This window comes from Phascolarctos cinereus, unplaced genomic scaffold, assembly GCF_003287225.1.
Source record: "Phascolarctos cinereus isolate Bilbo 61053 unplaced genomic scaffold, phaCin_HiC Scaffold_3;HRSCAF=262, whole genome shotgun sequence".
NCBI classification, from domain to species: domain Eukaryota; kingdom Metazoa; phylum Chordata; class Mammalia; order Diprotodontia; family Phascolarctidae; genus Phascolarctos; species Phascolarctos cinereus.
The window spans coordinates 137,043,972-137,061,803 of record NW_027555736.1 but is presented as its reverse complement, the minus strand read 5'-3'; the positions used below and the strand labels follow the sequence as shown (position 1 = coordinate 137,061,803).

The 17,832-nt window shown below is 36.4% G+C and overlaps 1 protein-coding gene across 1 annotated transcript in view; it reads left to right on the top strand.

Annotated features, from left to right (window-relative positions):
- The window catches only part of TRPM1 (transient receptor potential cation channel subfamily M member 1), a 184,133-nt gene that overhangs the window by 104,970 nt on the left and 61,331 nt on the right, over positions 1-17,832 (top strand). Inside the window, exons 7-14 of the mRNA XM_078151622.1 lie at positions 144-315; positions 4,201-4,375; positions 4,818-4,941; positions 7,921-7,993; positions 10,050-10,150; positions 12,878-13,051; positions 15,329-15,463; positions 16,384-16,434. Coding sequence (XP_078007748.1) covers positions 144-315; positions 4,201-4,375; positions 4,818-4,941; positions 7,921-7,993; positions 10,050-10,150; positions 12,878-13,051; positions 15,329-15,463; positions 16,384-16,434 — 1,005 coding nt within the window. The remainder of the gene's footprint in view (positions 1-143; positions 316-4,200; positions 4,376-4,817; positions 4,942-7,920; positions 7,994-10,049; positions 10,151-12,877; positions 13,052-15,328; positions 15,464-16,383; positions 16,435-17,832) is intronic.

The following is a 17,832-nucleotide window of genomic DNA, read 5'->3' as shown; positions in this document are numbered from 1 at the left end:
ATTAGATTAGAATAGCTATTAAGTAAACATTTTACCTATCATTCTTGTCTTATCAACTTATTTCAAAATTTAGGAGTATTGCTCCTCTAGGTTGTATTTTACAGTAATAATTAAAACTTTTAATGCCTATACATTTTTATTAGGTGTCAAGGGTTTATCAAACTATGTCAAACCCTTTAAGTAAACTTTCTGTGCTCAACAACTCTCATACTCACTTCATCTTGGCGGATAATGGCACACTTGGTAAATATGGAGCAGAAGTGAAGCTCCGGCGACAACTGGAAAAACATATCTCTTTACAAAAGATTAACACACGTAAGTAAAGCAGAAACCCGAATAGTAATCAGCGACAAATAGAAGATTTATTAATTATGCATGGTGTGATCACATAAAAGACATGGATGAATTTGTAACAACCATGTCAGAACTTATACATACAAATGAGTCTTGACCTTTTAGCGGTCACTTTGGAAGGTTACATATTTATTCCAATGATAACATTGTTCAAAATATTTGGGGGATTCCTCTTTTGGAAATGCCGTAAGAGCTCCTAGTAAATTCTGTTGAGCTTCTTCAGTAGTGACAAATCTTGGTCCTCTTAGGATCAGTTTGATTTTGGAAACAGCCAAAATTACTTGGAGCCAAGAATCTACCAAAGTGATTGAGCTGGGTAATCCTTTATGATCCAATGTTGAATCAACAATAAACATGGTTATAAAGTAATGAGACTGGTTATATATGATTATCTTTCATGGCTTGTAAACTGTCTCTGAAGACAGTTCTAAAACAGGAATTCCCAAGTTACTTAAAATGGCAGTTTCATTGGAATAAGTATATTAGCCACCAAAAGTAACAAATTGGAAAGGAGCAATACTCACTTGAATGTATTGAAACTGGTATTTTTTAAAATACTCTCATTTTGTTGTAGTCATACTTCTGCATGTTAGTAAATAGTGATTGTAAAGTATATTTTTACAGCTTATGGAATTCAGCTGATAAGTAGTAGGAATTGGTTGGTAAAATTTAAAATTTTAGTAATTCTTTCACCTAATAGTACTTATGATGTTTTAAAGAAGCATTTTAATAAGCTTTCACTCCACACAGTGTGAGTTGTTGGAAGATGAACTAGATTAGAAAAGAAGAAAATTGAAAGACTAAAACTATAACTGGGAGAGCAGCCTACTACTTTGAAAAGTTTTCTGACGTCCTGGATTCATATCCTGAATTTAAACATTAGTTGACTTGAATGTTTTTTGTTGTTGTGTTTTTATTATGTTTCGAGTTGTAAGTCATCACACCACCAAAATTTCAACTGACTATGTGACCTGTGGGCTTCCCTTTGTCATCCTATGCCTGGAAATCAGAGTGGGGCAGGGACAGCAAAGGGATGCTCAGCTGTCGTCTTCTACAGCACTGACCTATTTCAGCATTAGTGATTCCAGCCTAAGCCTAGAAGACCTAATTTCTGCTACTATCTATCCTGGACAAAACTTAGTTGGCCACTGTATTGCTGAAGACCTGAAATAATGGAAACCAATGAAATTCCAATTCAGAGTGGTACTGTTTCATTCTGGAAGTGAACAAAACAAAATCAGTACAGATACTTTCCAGATAACAATGTTCTAGAAATGTTACCATTTAGATTTATGTTCAAACTAAACTATTATATGCCTATAATTTTTGCATTATCACATAATCTGGAAGAGTGGAGAATTGAGAATTTCTAATAAGGATTCCTTGCTTTTATTGGTTTGAAAGGGATTTTGACTAGTGTTATAATTTGGTAGCTTCTGTCATCACTTGGATCAGTAGTCCTCAAAGTAGGTCCTCAGAGAGTCTGCAAGATCAAAACTATTTACATAATAATACTAAAAACATGATTTGCTTGTTAAAATAGTCTTCCCTTTTCCAACTACATATTATTCTGAGGCTGGATTTTCTTCATATACTTCAACCAAAATGACATATCACAACAGGTTGAATACAGAAACAGATATGAGAATCCAGCTGACTTTTATTCAGCCAGACATTAAAGAGATTTGCAAAAATATGCAAAATAATGCCATTCTCACTAAATATTTTGTTTTGGAAAATATAATTATTTTTCATAAAATATATTATTTATGTTAACAAGTAATTAGTTTATTAGTATCATTTTTAAGTGAAATTAAAATATTTTTAAAATCTTTGTTTTAATTTCTAATATGGCAAATATCAATAGATATAACCCATGTGAAAATTCTTCAGAGTTCTCAATAATTTTTAAATATGTAAGGGGATCACTAGCTAAAAGCTATCATTTAGCTGTCACTTTTTATTTTGCAGTCATCATGTCCTTTATGTGAACTTTTTGGCTATCACTTTTTTGTGCCTTTTGTGGCTTAATGAAAGCACTATTTGGAAGGGGGAACCATTTGGCTTTGAGAAATAAATATTAACCACCAAGATTGGCCTTTAAAGTGCAAGGTCCAGAAGTGAGAATTTTCAGAGAGCCCATTTCTCATACTCCTCATATCCCTATTATCTCTGCCATTCTACTAACACAGAGCCATTGCAGCACTGGTGTAGAACTGCCAAACTCCCTCAGTGATCTCTTAATTATTATTTACTGTGGAGTCCTGTGGGAATTACATGGAGCTCCTTGGAAGTATAGGGCTGAAGATCCTTGTCTTACTTTCTTGTTGTTGATGCTGAATCATTTTCAGTTGTGTCTGACTCTTCATGACCCCATTTGAGGTTTTCTTGGCAAAGATGCTGCAGTTTGCCATTTTCTTTTCCAGCTCATTTTACAGATGAGGAAACTGAGGCAAATAGGGTTAAGTGAGTTGCCCAGGGTCTCACAGCTAGTTAAGTGCCTGAGGCCAGATTCGAACTCAAGAAGATGAGTCTTCCTGACTCCAGATCTGGCACTTTATCCACTGCACTATCTAGCTGCCCCCAGGACAGTTGAATATTATCATAAACTAAGAGTTGGTCTAATAAGCCTGGTTTACCTTGTTCAGTATTTGAATATGGACATTTTGTTAGTGTCAACACCAGGAAAAATTGTAGTCATCAAAGTTGTCTTTGGTGTTCTTTGATTTGTAGTGCAGTAGGAAAAGTGCTAGAATTGGAATTGGAGGACCAGGGTCAAATTCTTGTTCTATTTTTTATCTGCATCACTTGGGCAAGGTATTAATCAACCTTGCCTCACTTTGTTCATCCATAAAGAGATTGGCTAGATGGTTTTGTGGGGTCAGTTTCAGCTCCTTCACATTTCTCATGCCCTTGTGCTATGCTGTCTTCTAACTTCCCAGCATTGCATTGGTTCCCCATAGCTTTACCCACTATCAAAATATACGTAATCCTTGTTTATGAGTTCATAGAATTCAACTGAAAGGGACCTTAGAGATAATTTAATCTATTATCCCTATCCTATAGATGAGGAAGTTGAGCCAAAAAAAAATAAAGACACTTGTCCAATATCACTTAGAAAGTTATTAATGGAGCTGGGACTAGAACCCATCTCCATTCTCCCATATCACCTGTTTATTTTGTATCCTGCTCTTTGCTAATGACAGTGAGTAGTAATAGGTTATTCGTTAGATAGTTCAGTTTTATGAGCATGTACAAGTCATTTAACCTTCTAAACCTCAACTTCCTCTCTTGAAAAGTGGAGATAAAGAAAAGTGCATGATATGCACAGCAGGTTTGTCACAAGGAAAGTATTTTATAGACTTTAATAAATATGGAGATAACGCCTGTTAAATAGTTAATGTGTTATCCACTCCTCTTGCCGGATGATATAATGCCTCATCTCAGGTACAATGAACATTTTCTAAAGATACATTAATGATTGGATTTCAGGGATCATAACAGTACCAATGAGAGAGGTTGTTTTGGTGACCCTCAAATCATGTCCTGTAGGCAGTTGATTGCTTATCAGTTATCATATGCCAGGTGAGACTTAGGTGTTATTTAATCTGCATATGGTTTAGGAAGTTTTCTATTTTTAGGTTCTGGTCTTTTCTATATGATCAGAATGTGGGTCTGAATAAAAATAAATGAAATTAGTAGTGTAGGGGAGGGGGGAGTGGAATGACACAAACTTGGTGTTGCTTCTCTTCACTTGTCAAAAACTTTCAGACAGATCAGATTAGATAATAGAGTCTTGGAGTACTGAAACTTCAATCCTGATGGAAGATATCCTTTGTGTTGTAGGACTAGGACAAGGTGTTCCTGTCGTTGGCCTCATTGTTGAAGGGGGTCCCAATGTGATATCCATTGTCCTGGAATGTCTTCGAGAAGATCCCCCTATTCCTGTTGTGATTTGTGATGGTAGCGGGCGAGCATCAGACATTTTGTCTTTTGCGCACAAGTATTGTGAAGAAGGAGGGTAGGATTTCTGACATATTATCAAGGGGGCATGATTTTTCAGGATTTACCTGGTAAGCTAATAAGGAAGTCCCTTGAGAAACTAAAAAGTTTATTTTTTTAACATTTCAAAATAGTAAAAAAGTTATTGCATAAATTTCTTTGATTCCTTAGGGTCAGGATAATGTAGTTGCAACATAATTCTGTCTGAAGTGACAGCATGGTCCCTTCCAACTTTATCCTCCTTTATGAGGTTTCCAGGAAGCTGGAACTTAGTATAACTATAGACAATGCTTTCAACTAGTTTTTGTTTACAGATTTGCAGTTATATAAAAAGGAAAATCCTGGCAATCCAATGTAGCATTAAAATAGAGATCCTAAATGGCTATTTAGGAGTATTTTTTTTAATGACCACAGTCTTCTGTAATGTTTTCCTCTTTCTTTTCATGTCCTTTCTTGAATAGGATAATAAGTGACTCCCTCAAGGATCAGCTTATAGTTACCATTCAGAAAACATTTAACTACAACAAGATTCAATCCCATCAGCTGTTTGTAATTATCATGGAATGTATGAAAAAGAAAGAACTTGTAAGTGTCTCAAAGCTCTCTCATTAAAGTGCTATATTCTCTTTCTAATTCTACTCAGGCAGCTTTAAACTACATTTTGTCATGTTTTGTTTTTCTGCTTGCAAGAAGCACTTTGCATTACATATCAAATCAGTAATTTTATGAGAACTCCAACTTTCTTGTTTTTCAGTATTTCCAGGCTGTCAAATAGGAGAAGCACACCAATGCCTAGTAAATGTGAAGGGACAATAAATACCGAGTGTCATTGGCTATGGAATGAGTAAATTAATTTCAGTTTAATTATTGTGTCTGCAATAAATTGTGGAAGATGAGCTACGTTTTTTTCTTGATATTTCTGAAGAACTTCACCAGAGCCCCTTAATAGACTTTAAAGGGATTAGAAGAATTATTAAAGAAAAGTGATTTATAGTTGTTAAACATTGTAATTACAATGTTTTATTATTTCCATTTGAAAATGCAAAAATTCCATTTCCCAAACCTTCCTTCCTATTAAGTATGCTTATAGGACAGAGCCATTAGCTATGCCAATAGCACTGCTACCTAATATATTGCCAAGAGTAATAGACTAGGAACCAGGGGACCTGAGTCACAGTCCTGGCTCTGACACTAATTATCTGTGTTGCCTTGGGCAAGTCATCTCATTTCTCTGACTTCAGTTTTCTCATCTGTAGAATGGTAATCTCTTAGGTCTCTTCCAGTTCTATGACCCTAATGTGAAGTGGCCCTGTCAACATTCTAAGCTTACAAATAAGTTGCAAATAGAGCGTATTTGATTAGGTCAGCATTTCTATGAGCAGCAGTATTCTAGGATTCTTAACCTGGAGTCATTGGACTAAGCTTTTAAAAATATTTTGCTAACTGCATTTCAATATAATTGGTTTTCTTTTTGATCTGACATGTGTCATTTTATGCATCTAAAAACATTCTGAGACGGGTTCCATAGGTTTTGTCAGACCACAAAGGAGTCTATGACATTTCAAAAAGGAGTTTATGACATATTGAAAAATATTTTTTAAAAGAGGGTTAAGAACTCTCTGATGTAGAATCAAGAGAGCTGAATTTGAATCTCACTTTCAACTAACTATGGGATAGCCAAGTCCTTGGCTCTCAGAGTTTCCATTTCCTCGCGAAAAAAAGAGTGTTTTAATTCCTGGACTGAGGTGAAAGTGCTTTATGTACCTTTGTGTGCATGAGTATTAAATCTATTAGTAGACTCTAATCTGCCTCAGTAATCAGACTATAAGCATTAACTAAGAATAATTCTTCCCCCATATGTTAAAGTAGCAGGTTGGAAAAATAAATGCCCAGGTATATTCTACATTGCAGCAGCAACAACACCATCAGTACATTATAACTAAGCCCCATTAAAATATGAGCCAGTGAGGCATAATGGATGGCAAGCTGGCCTCAGAACCAGAAAGATCAGCTCTGATATGTAAACCCATGTGACTCTGGGCGCGTTACTGGACCTCTCTGTGCTCTAGGCAACTCTCCAAGAATCTAAGTTGCAGAGAAGGTGCCTGTGTTAATGAAATCACAAGTTCAGGCTTCATCCCCATACTAATATTGAGGCTCCCTACTATTTCATCCTTTAGCTTTGAGTCCAATACAGCCTAGTGCTCAATATGAGTATTTGTTCTTTACTTGGATGAAGACATCCCAGAGGAAGGCTAAGCACTTTATAGAGACATTTCACAGATTTATAGCAAATTAATTGTTCCATTTAGATGATTCTGAAATACAAAGGTAAAGGAAAAGAAAAAGATCTTAATGGTTCTCTTTCTGTACTTTCAGTCCAGCTCCTGTAAACTCAAAGTCCCCATCCTACTGGTTTACTCAGAACTGGCTAGATAAGCTTCACAAGCGCTGTGGGCAAGTAACTGGAATAGAGACCTCATCTTTCAAAAAAATTAAGACAAATTCAGTTGGTGGGGGAGAAGGGCTGGCAGGCAGCTGATAACCTCAGGGGTCCCTTTGATGACTTAGTCCATCAGGTCTCCAGACCACTATCTGCTAGTGTATCCAAATATTCTCCAATAACCTATTCCGCACACAAGCCCCCAAGCCTCAGATTTATAAAATAGCTAATGTTTGAGCTCCTCATTTTGGCTTCCCAGAACAATACTTCCATTTACAGCATCATTGCAATGGGTCTAAGTAAGAGCACTGAATTTAGAGCCTGCAAGCTGGAGTTCAAATCCTGACTGGGCTCCTTATTTCTGGTGTGACCTTAAGCAAGTTACTTAAGCTTTATGGGATCTCTACTTTCTCATCTGTGGAATGAGGCGACCCTTTGGAGTCCGTGTATGAGCTTTGCACTCAGTGTGCCCCATAATGTTTCGCCCCAATCATGTTTTTCATGGAGCCATTTGATGTTAAGCGAACTATGACTGTGTAGAAACATGAGCAGAGTTTAAGGCAAGGAGTAAAACTATCATGAAGGTAATATTGAGGCTTTAGAAATAAAGTAGGCCTTCTTATAAGTTATTTAGTCCACAGAATTATTTCAGAACTTGTTGGCCTGTTCTGCTTTACGTCACTTCAAGGATCTGTGATACTTCCAGTGTGGTTACAGCTTCCACATGCACAGACTGAGCCCTCTCTACCCTCCTCTCTTCTCCCACCCATGGCTTAGTAGATATAGTCTTCGACAGTTACCATAGCCAAGAGTCATTACTCTTTGATCAGCCTGATAATGAGCCTCTCTGAATTCAGCTAGACTGGTCCTGGAGGGACAGGCATAAGGCTCATTGCTGGGTTTATAAGCATGAAAGTTGTTTTGTTTGATAGGACCTACTAGAGCCTGTGCTAGATACACTGGCCTAGCCTTTGAGAAATCAGCATCACTTCCACACTACCACAAGGCTTTAGAAGGAGACTGGTGGTAGTATGTTCATGGAATCAAAAACATATAATCTCCTCCTGTCATTTTCAACTTTGCTTTAACTCAATATTTATATTTTTAATCTCTGCTCTTAGGTCACTGTGTTCCGAATGGGTTCAGAAGGTCAACAGGATATTGAAATGGCAATTTTAACTGCTCTGCTAAAGGGTGAGTTCCCCAGAAATCATGATTCACTTCGTTTCAATTCAACACGTAGGCAACGCTTTCTTTGTGTCAAACATTTTGTCCTTGATTGTGAGAGAGGAGTGCTATCAGTACTCAAGCCTACTGTATTCCTTTTCCTTTCATAAAAAATATTTGTCTACTGAGGTACATCTTGAGCTAACCAGCTTGATCAAAATTTACCTATGTCTCAGACTTTTAAAGCAGAAAGGGGCCTTAAAGTTTACCTCATTTATTCCAATGTCCTCATTTTGAATGAAGAAATAGACTCAGAGTTGTGATTTTTATGTGCCTAAGATAAGTAAGCTGTGGCCTCAGGACTCTAATCCAAGTCTTGAGATTGTCCATCCAGCCACAGTTTTTGCCAACACACATCATCTTTCCATTACCTGTTTGGTGTACAAAATTGTACTAGAAACTTCATGAAAATATACTTTCTTGTGGATTTAACAAATAAGTAAAAACAACTTTGAGAAGAGGTTAGTTTTTAATTTGTCAATTAATTAATTAGCTCTTATTCCAGATTATCCTTTGTCAAGCATACTATCTAATTAGTATAATTGATCCATGCTATAGATGTCAGTGGTTCAGAGAATTTTTGATCTCATTGATATGAGTACTCTTTTTGGTAGTACATATCACAATCTATGACTTCTTATCTTTTGGTAAATCCAGAAATTAATTAATGAGCATTTATTAAATCCCTGCTATATGTTGAGCACTATGCTAGGTGTTGGGGATACAAATACAAAAAAAATGAAATCATCTCTCAAAGCGCTTATATTCTTTTTTTTAAAAAATTACTCAAGGTAAACACTTCCCTGCCATTAAAATTTCCTCCACTTATGTGTGGATCTACATTGGCAAATTCAGTACCTGAAATAACCTTTAGTTAAGTGGAAGGAATAAGCTAAAGGATTCATATGATTAAATATAATTAGTAATTAATAGATAACTAATATAAAAGAGTACAAGGAACAATCATTCCTTATAAAGACAATTTGCCTTTATCTAACACATTTATAAAAGTTTCCAAAAATTAGTAACTTTTACTGTAAAAAAATTCTTAACATACACATACTTTTCTCTGAAAATAAGCTCTTATAGAAGAAAGTAGGACACAACTAGTTCTTGTTTCAATAATCTTGCTCACTTGTGGGCCAAAAAAAGGAACAATTATCATCTGACTTAAATAGTTTAGGTACCCTGCATAAACCACAGCAATGGAGCATGGATATGCTATCCTTGTTAATTATGCCATTATCCTATAAAGCAACGGATGCTTGAATGAGATAAATGCTCACTTTGTCTTAGGCCAGTCAATACTGATAAGCATGAGAGATTTGTAGAGTAGTTCAAAGTTTTTCTAAACCTAGTCTTCTTTCTTTCAAATAAATAAATGTGCTACATATATATAATGTATGTATATATATATATATATATATATATATATATATGTCTATATAGCACATTTATTTGAGCTGTAAGAGAGAATACATATGTGCATATGTACACATGTATGCATATACCAAACACATTTATGTACACACATACATACACATATTTTATACACATATATGCTCCACACCTACAAAAATATATTTGAGACCAGATCTCCCTATCTCGCCCAGGCTTGAAGTACAATGGACACTCATGGGCTCAGTCCCGATACTGATACGCATGAGAGTTTAGCTTGTTCTTTTTTTTTCCAACTTGAGATAGTTTGCCCTTCCTTAGGCAGCCTGGTGGCCTTCTGTTCCTAGGAGCTCACTACATAGGTGCCAGGCTTAATGTAGACATCCATTTAGCATTAGCCCTAATGTCTGAACTCAAGCAATTCAGCAGCCTCAGCCTTCTCCAGTAGCAGTTATTACGGACCTGTGCCCCCTATGCTTAGCTAAATGGGCCATTCTTTTTCTATAGGAGCTATAGAAAAGTCTCTCACTTTCATATTGTTAGTTACCCAAATTGTTTCTTTAGTATTGAACATACTACTGCTCATTTACTTGGAAACAGGCAATAGTTATTTTTGCTTCTTTAGGTACAAATGCATCAGCTCCTGATCAGCTGAGCTTGGCTCTTGCCTGGAACCGTGTTGACATCGCACGAAGTCAAATCTTCGTCTTTGGACCCCACTGGCCGGTAAGACTAGCTTTTTTTTTTTCACTATTAAGAACATTTTCTATTACTTCATGCAAATAACTGATCAATGTTGGTTTCATTATCACATCAGTCTTGCCAACATTTCTTAGTCATGTTTCATGTTCCAATTTTTTATTACATTAGGATTAAACAGAAATATTATGCTTTCCCTACAGGGGCCCAATGGACTTTGTATGTGAAAAAGCAAAAAGTAATGTGTTAATTTCTTCTTCTTAAAAGAAATAAATAGGAAAAATGGTCCTTAAATGTTTTGCTTGTCAGTTTTGAAAACATTATCCTTTTAAAGTATGACATAGACTAAAAAAAAAGGAGCCCCTTCAAAATCAAGTGCATTTCATCTCAAGCATTTTTCTAAGTGAAATAACTAGAATGCCTGAAATAAGTACAGTGTATGATAGTATTTTTACTTGTCTACTTTACTTTTGGGGGTTAATCATCAGGAAAAAAATAATGCAAAAACTTTAAATAATAAGGTGAGTATTTTCAAAGGAAGAGAGTGACATATCTGCAGTGTGTTTATTGAAGTCCCTCAAATTAAGCACAATAGCCCAATCCTTTCAAATATTCTATTTCCTTTAGGGTCCTCTAGTTCTTAGCCTCTTGGCAAATGAGGAGATGACAAAAGAAATTGCTACAGAACTGTTTTAGGTTACGTATAACAAAGAAAACTCTGGCAGGTTGAAAAATATTGATATGGATGGTACATGAAAGCTCCATTATCTGTACTTTCAATGACTTATGAAAATAGCACACAATCCTCTACCTCTTTAGAGTATATTATACATTATATACTGAAGAAAGAGGGTCTAGATAATCTCTGAAATATTCCTTCAATAGTTGAATATTCAATCACAATCTGTTCAAAAACAATTCAACAAACATTTATTGAATGGCTACAATCTCTGTGCTAGGTGCTGAGGGGATATACAGATAGATAACATAGTCCTTGCCCTCAAAAAATTTACAATTTAATTTGAGAGATAAGAAATGTATGTACATAATGATGTAAATTAAATTTAATAGGAAATATAATATACAATAGAAATATAATGTATAAGTGTATGCATGCAACAATAATACAAATTTGAATAGAATTTGAAATGAATAAGAAAGGCACAAAGTGCTTTGTGAGAGGAAGAGGGAGAGATCAGTGATACTTAGGGGAACTGAAGGCTTCATGAAGGAGTTAACAATTTCACAGGGAAGTAGGTTCCTTCCAACCATGGAGATTGGGGTAAACGTATTCCAGGCACCAGGAAGCATATGATCAATGGCAAAAAGAGGAAAAAAATACAAGATATGGACAGGCAAAAGTTCTAGGTGTGTATCACAGGGTACGTTACAGGAAGTAGTATGAAATAGGACTGGAAAGGGTGGGATGGTATCAGATTGTGTAAGGCCTTGAATGGCTGCCTAGGGAGTTTGGACTTTAATCATCGGTTAATAGGTACCCATTGAAGGGTTCTGAGAAAAGGAATGATATTGCTATATCAGAGCTTAAGGGAGATTACTTTTGCAGAAGTATGAAGAACAGATTAGAAGAGATAATGAAGGAAAGCACCATTTTTAGTCAGGCAGTTGTCCATGACAACCTATGTTAGAGAATTGGCAATAGGAATAGGAGAAAAAAAAAAGAGAAGAAATAAAAGGTATTATAGTAGTAGAATCAAAAGGACCTGGGAAAATATTTGGTCACAGGATGTGAGGGAAGTGGAAGAACCAAAGATGACACTAAGATTTACAACATGGGAGTCTGGATGAATGGTGGTGCCAGTGATAGAAATAATAAAGTAAGCACGGGGATAGCTAGGTGGCGCAGTGGATAGAGGAAGGATCCTGGAGTCAGGAGGACCTGAGTTCAAATCCAGCCTCAGACGCATGATACTCACTAGCTGTGTGACTCTAGGCAAGTCACTAAACTCCAATTGCCTCACCAAAAAAAAAAAGCAATGATGATCATGATCATGATGGTGGTGATGATGATGATGATGATAGAATCGACCTATGATTTCATTGGTATAGGGAACTCCCAGATGAAGAAACTTCCTCTACCAATGCAAGCTGGCCCTTCTCTGTAACTTAAAGAGATGCCTGGAGCACCAAGAAGTTATGTGGCCTTCATATAGTTAATATATGTCAGAGGCAGCACTTGAACTCAGTCTTCCTGATTCTGAGGCCAGCATTCTATCCACTACTCCACTGTACTTCCCTGTATACAGAGTGTCCCCAAAGTCTTAGTGCAGTTTTAAGCCATTTAAGATATTAAAGCTTTTGGGGACTACCTGTATAGTGCTTGGAGGTTTGCAAAATGCTTTACATACATTATCTCATTGGTTGAAAATTAGTAGCTATTATGCCTATTTGTAAAAGTGGCCCTTTGTGTAAATGCATGCCAATAAAAATGTGATGTCAATCTAAATACATACAACTCCTGCCCATGGGAAAAACAAAGCAAATTGCCATATGTCACAAACATAAGCTGTGTTAATAGACAGGTTCCCGCTTTGCAGCACATTTGGTAGCAGACAGATCAAGTCTATCCTGACTATGTATGTTTGTTAAGTGTTAACAGTGTGGAATTAATGGCAGTCATGAAATTTTCCTTTGGGTAAATGTCAACTTCATAAGGGCTTCATGAAGGAAGTAACAACTTGATATAGAAGGAGGCAAATGTTTTTAACCAAATGTGTTTGCTGTTCAATGTAGCCCTTAGGAAGCCTGGCACCTCCTGATAGCAAAGTACCAGAGAAGGAAAAGAAATCTCCAGCTGCTGCACCAGCCAAAGGGGGCAGAGGAAAAGGAAAAGGCAAAAAGAAAGGGAAAGTCAAAGAAGAAGTAGAAGAAGAAACTGACCCACGAAAGATTGAGCTCTTAAACTGGGTATGTAAACAGTTTCTTTCAGATTTTTGTTAGTGTCAGAATGTTAGAACTTTAAAGGACTTATCCCAAATCCTCATTTTACAGATGAGGAAGTAGAGGCTGATTAAAGAGTTGTTGATCATGACAGTGATGCCGCAAGGGAAGTAGTATAGAGGGAGAAAAGAAAGAGGATCCAGAATAGAACCCTGAGGGACACTTATGGTTAGAGGACGTGATCTGGAGGAGGATCCAGCAAAGGAGAAAGAGAAGGAGTGTCAGAGAGGTAGGAGGAAAACCAAGAGAGAGATGTTTAAAATTTGTAGGTTTTAATTTCTAATGTGGTAAATATTAATAGGTATAAACCACATAAAATAAAGCTCTCTGGGGTCCTCAGTAATTTTGAAAAAGTTCTCCTTGAATGCTGAGAGGACAATTTACTTGCCCAGCATCACACAGCTAGTATATCTGTCAGAGGCAGGACTTAAACCCACATGTTCCTGGCTCTAAGGCCATCTCTATCCATAATGTCACATTACCTCTGCACATAGTAATACTGAAAAAAATATTTATTGAATGAGTGAGCTTTCTTGAAAATGAAGGTCATTCAGTATTCAAGGAATATGAGGATTCTAACACCTGTGGGACAAACTGTAGGAAAATTTGGCTTTAATAGATTTTTGGAAATCAGGAAAGGAAAAACAATTTTTTGGAAGGAGGAAAACTCTACGTTCTCATTATACAGAGTGTTCTGAAAGTCTTAATACAGTTTTAGGCTATGAAAGGCTGGAACTGTACTAAGACTTTTGGGATGTGCTGTACTGTGGCTTAAGTTTAGCGACTGAAAAAACCAATGGAGTTTATCTACTAATCTTTATACTACAATACCATCAGCACAAGGAAGATCCAAGGTAGGGCACTTCACAGGTTTCTAAACCAAGAACTATTATTAGTCTAAATTTTAGTAAAGACTTGTCCTGACAAGGGCTATGTGTTAGAAAAATGAGTTATCTTTCTTTTCTCCCTTTGAGACAGTGTGTTTGTTGCCCAAATGTAAAAAATTAGAATCAGTTTGGGAGTAACTTAAAAATCTAGGCAACAGAATAGCATCAGCCATAAAGTTGCTAGTTTCCCTTTGGGGCCAGTGTTTCCCCTGAATACCTTCTGTTTCCCCTTTCCTTGGGTCTTCTGTGTCTGGAATTCATTTCCCCTTTACCTCATTCAATACCTAGCTTCCTTCAAGGCATAGACCAGGTGCTACCTTGTTAGAATGTAAGCTTTCCGATAATAGATTATTTCATTTATTGCATTTATTAATTGTTGACATTACATATGATGCTTTATGTTTAGCAAAGCACTTTATAAATATTACCTCATTTTATTCCCTCAACAACCCTGGGAGGTAGGTGCTAGAGGCAGACAGATGTCAAGTGACTTGGGGCAGCAGACAGAGTACTGGGCCTGAAATCTGGAAGACCTGAGTTCAAATCCAGCCTCTGATACATACTAGCTATGTGACCTTTGGCAAGTGACTTAAACTCTGTCTGCCTCAGTTCTCTTGTCTTTAAAATGGGGATAATGATATCACCTACCTCCCAGGGTTGTCATGAGGATCAAATGAGATATTTCTAAAGTGCATAGTACAATGCCCGGCACATAGTAAGCACTATATGAAAGTTAGTTGTTATTATCATTGCCCAGGGTCACATGGCTAATTAGTGTCTGAGGCCAGAATTGAACTCAGGTCTTCCTGACTCTGGCTTCAGTACTCTATTCACTATACCACTTTACTGCTCATATTTGTTTATTTTTCTTTGTGCCTAGAACAGTGGAACACAGGACTAGATAGCAGAGACTTGTTGACTGGTTGAATGATACCTCCTATAAGATTCCCAGATTTCCTGGTTGCCCAGATACTAGCACTCTCTCCCTCATGAAACTTTCGTGTTACTTTGTGTGGTCTGCATTGACTTACTTGTGTGTGTGCTATTGCTGCCCACCATGTAAGCTCTTTGAGGTCAAGAAATATTTGTCCCCTTATCTCCAATGCCCAGCACAGAACCTTACATAGCTTAATAAGTAACTGTTGAGGGGCAGCTGAGTGGTGCAATGGATAAAGCACCGGCCGGGGAGTCAGAGGACCTGAGTTCAAATTCAGCCTCAGACATATAACACTTACTAGCTGTGTGACCTTGGGCAAGTCACTTAACCCCATTGCCTAGCAGAAAGCAAAAACAGAAAAATAAAGTTTTTTAAAAGTCTGTTGAATTCCTCATTTGTTTAGTTGCTTTTTTTTAATAGGTGAATTCTCTAGAGCAAGCTATGTTAGATGCTTTGGTCTTAGATCGGGTTGACTTTGTGAAACTTCTTATTGAAAATGGAGTCAACATGCAACACTTTCTCACTATTCCACGGTTAGAAGAACTTTATAATACAGTAAGTATGCAAAGAATATGGAGGGCAGTGAAGATCTAAGACCTAAATAAACATAGAAATACTTGTGTATGATAGTCTATTTATTTTAATATGGAGATAGGCAGCTAAATAGCTAGACTGTTTATTAGGCTGCTTTGGTACATTATTGGTGCACTATGCTAAAGTATAATAAGTTTAACCATATAACGAATTTGGGGTAGAATCCCAGTTCTCCTCTGGCGTTCTGTTGTTTAACGGGGACTGAAATGATGTTGTTCTTTTGTGGCACTTGTCACAAAAATGGTTCACCTTACAGCTCAATTCTTCATCACATTCTTGCCATTTGAAAACCAGCCTACTGAACCAAATTCTCTGTGGTTACCATCTGGTATAGTCAAGCAAAACAAATTCCCACATTTGGCTGACTATATTATTAACACTGTGTAAGGGCACCAGGCAGTAGGGGATGTGCTCCATAGGGCACCCATTTTTCCATGATGTTATAAGAAAAACCATAGAAACTCTTTAGTTGCACAAAGCACCATGAAACTAGTATTGAAGTGTTTAAGTGGAATGTGTTTAATTTATTTTTAGAATATATATTTTGGTAATTAATGTTTTTTGTTTTAGATTTTTATTCTCACCATTATAAAGTTGACTGTAGCAGTGCATAGGTGAAGAAGGCATTGATATGCATTCTCTCTGCAACTCAGGACACACATGATAGCTTGCCCTTTTAGATAATTTTGTTATTTATTTAACATAATTTCCTATGAATTTAGCATCTGTTTACCATTGTAAGACAGAGACATAAAATATGTAAACAGACATTAGCCTAAAGCTGAGTGATATTTAAGGATTAGAACAATTCATGGTCCAGTAGTTGAGGATTTTTGTTTAAGAAATAATACACTAAAAATGGCTGGATGGTTCTCTTTCAGAGGCTGGGCCCACCAAACACACTTCACTTGCTTGTGAGGGATGTGAAAAAGGTCAGTCTATTATTTTATACTCCTTATTAATTTATGTTCCTTCACACAAAATGGATATTTTTCTTTTGATAACAAACTCAAATCTTGGAATTTAAGGCACAGAAGATAAATAGCAATGGTAGGGTAGGAAGTCAATGTCCTAAGTATCTTTTTCACCTTGAAAAGAACCTACAGAAAACTACAAAGGACGAAATAGGAAAATGTTGCTTAGCATCAGCACACACAATGAATACTTGTTGACTGGTTGATTGAAAGAATGAGCTGAAGTTTGACTGATTGATTGTATGGTTTCAGCCAGATACTACCTGTTGTTATTAATGCCAACTTTAATTATCTAAAATTCTTGAGTATCAGTGACCTGAATCTCTTCAATCATTCAACACTTCTTCATATTAGAAACCTCCTTCTTAAAGTTACTGTTCCATTTTCATCCATCACAACCATTCACTTTAATTCTCTTATTCCTAGCAAGAGTTGCAAGCTTTCATTTGTTCTTGTCATTTTTGGCTACCCTGACAATATGATTAGAAATTACATTTATCCTCAGCTGCTTGTCTTTAAATCCTTTGACATTACGCCCATTTTTCATTGATAGTATTCTCATCTATTTATGCTTTATTTTTATCTGTGGAGTTGTGCGCATTTCTTTGTCTCTGTCCTGACATGTTCTCATGCAGCTAAAGGGTAGAGGATTTGATTGGGTTAACACAAAGGTGATTCATTGGACTAGAGAGAAGTACCTGGTAGGAGGGCAACTGATTAAAAACTGCTATATAATTTACCTTAATATCCTGAGTAAAAGGATAATTTCAATCATATGAGGAAGTTTTTCCATCAGCCTATATAGTGAATTTTGGAGCTAGCATTTTGGAACTAGAGGACTTGGGTTTTAATCCCTGGCTCTACTGTCTACTACCCATGTGACCTTATACAAAGCTTGTTAATTCTCTTAGCCTCCATTTTCTCATCTGTAAAAGGAGGGAGTTGAACTAGATGATCTCATAGGATTATAAACCTATGATTTTATTGGCTCTAACCCAGCTAAAATATAAGTAATTCAATCCTAAAAATATGACAATTCCTATTATACAGATAGTAAATAGCTATGAATGATAAATCCATCCACATAGAATCATAACATTCAAGAGATGTAAGATACCTTATAAATTTTCTAGTTTGGCACTTATTCATAAATGAGGAAACTGAGGAGCAAAGAGGTGAAATGATTTGCCCAGAGTTAAAAGATGGAGAGTGCGTTAAAAATGTTCATAAACTCACTCATGTTGTTCACCTTTATAGAACACTATAGGTTTATAAATCACTTTCCTCATTAAAAACCCGGTGCAGGTATTATTAATTCCATGTTATAGATGGAGAAACTGGGGCTCAGAGTGGTGA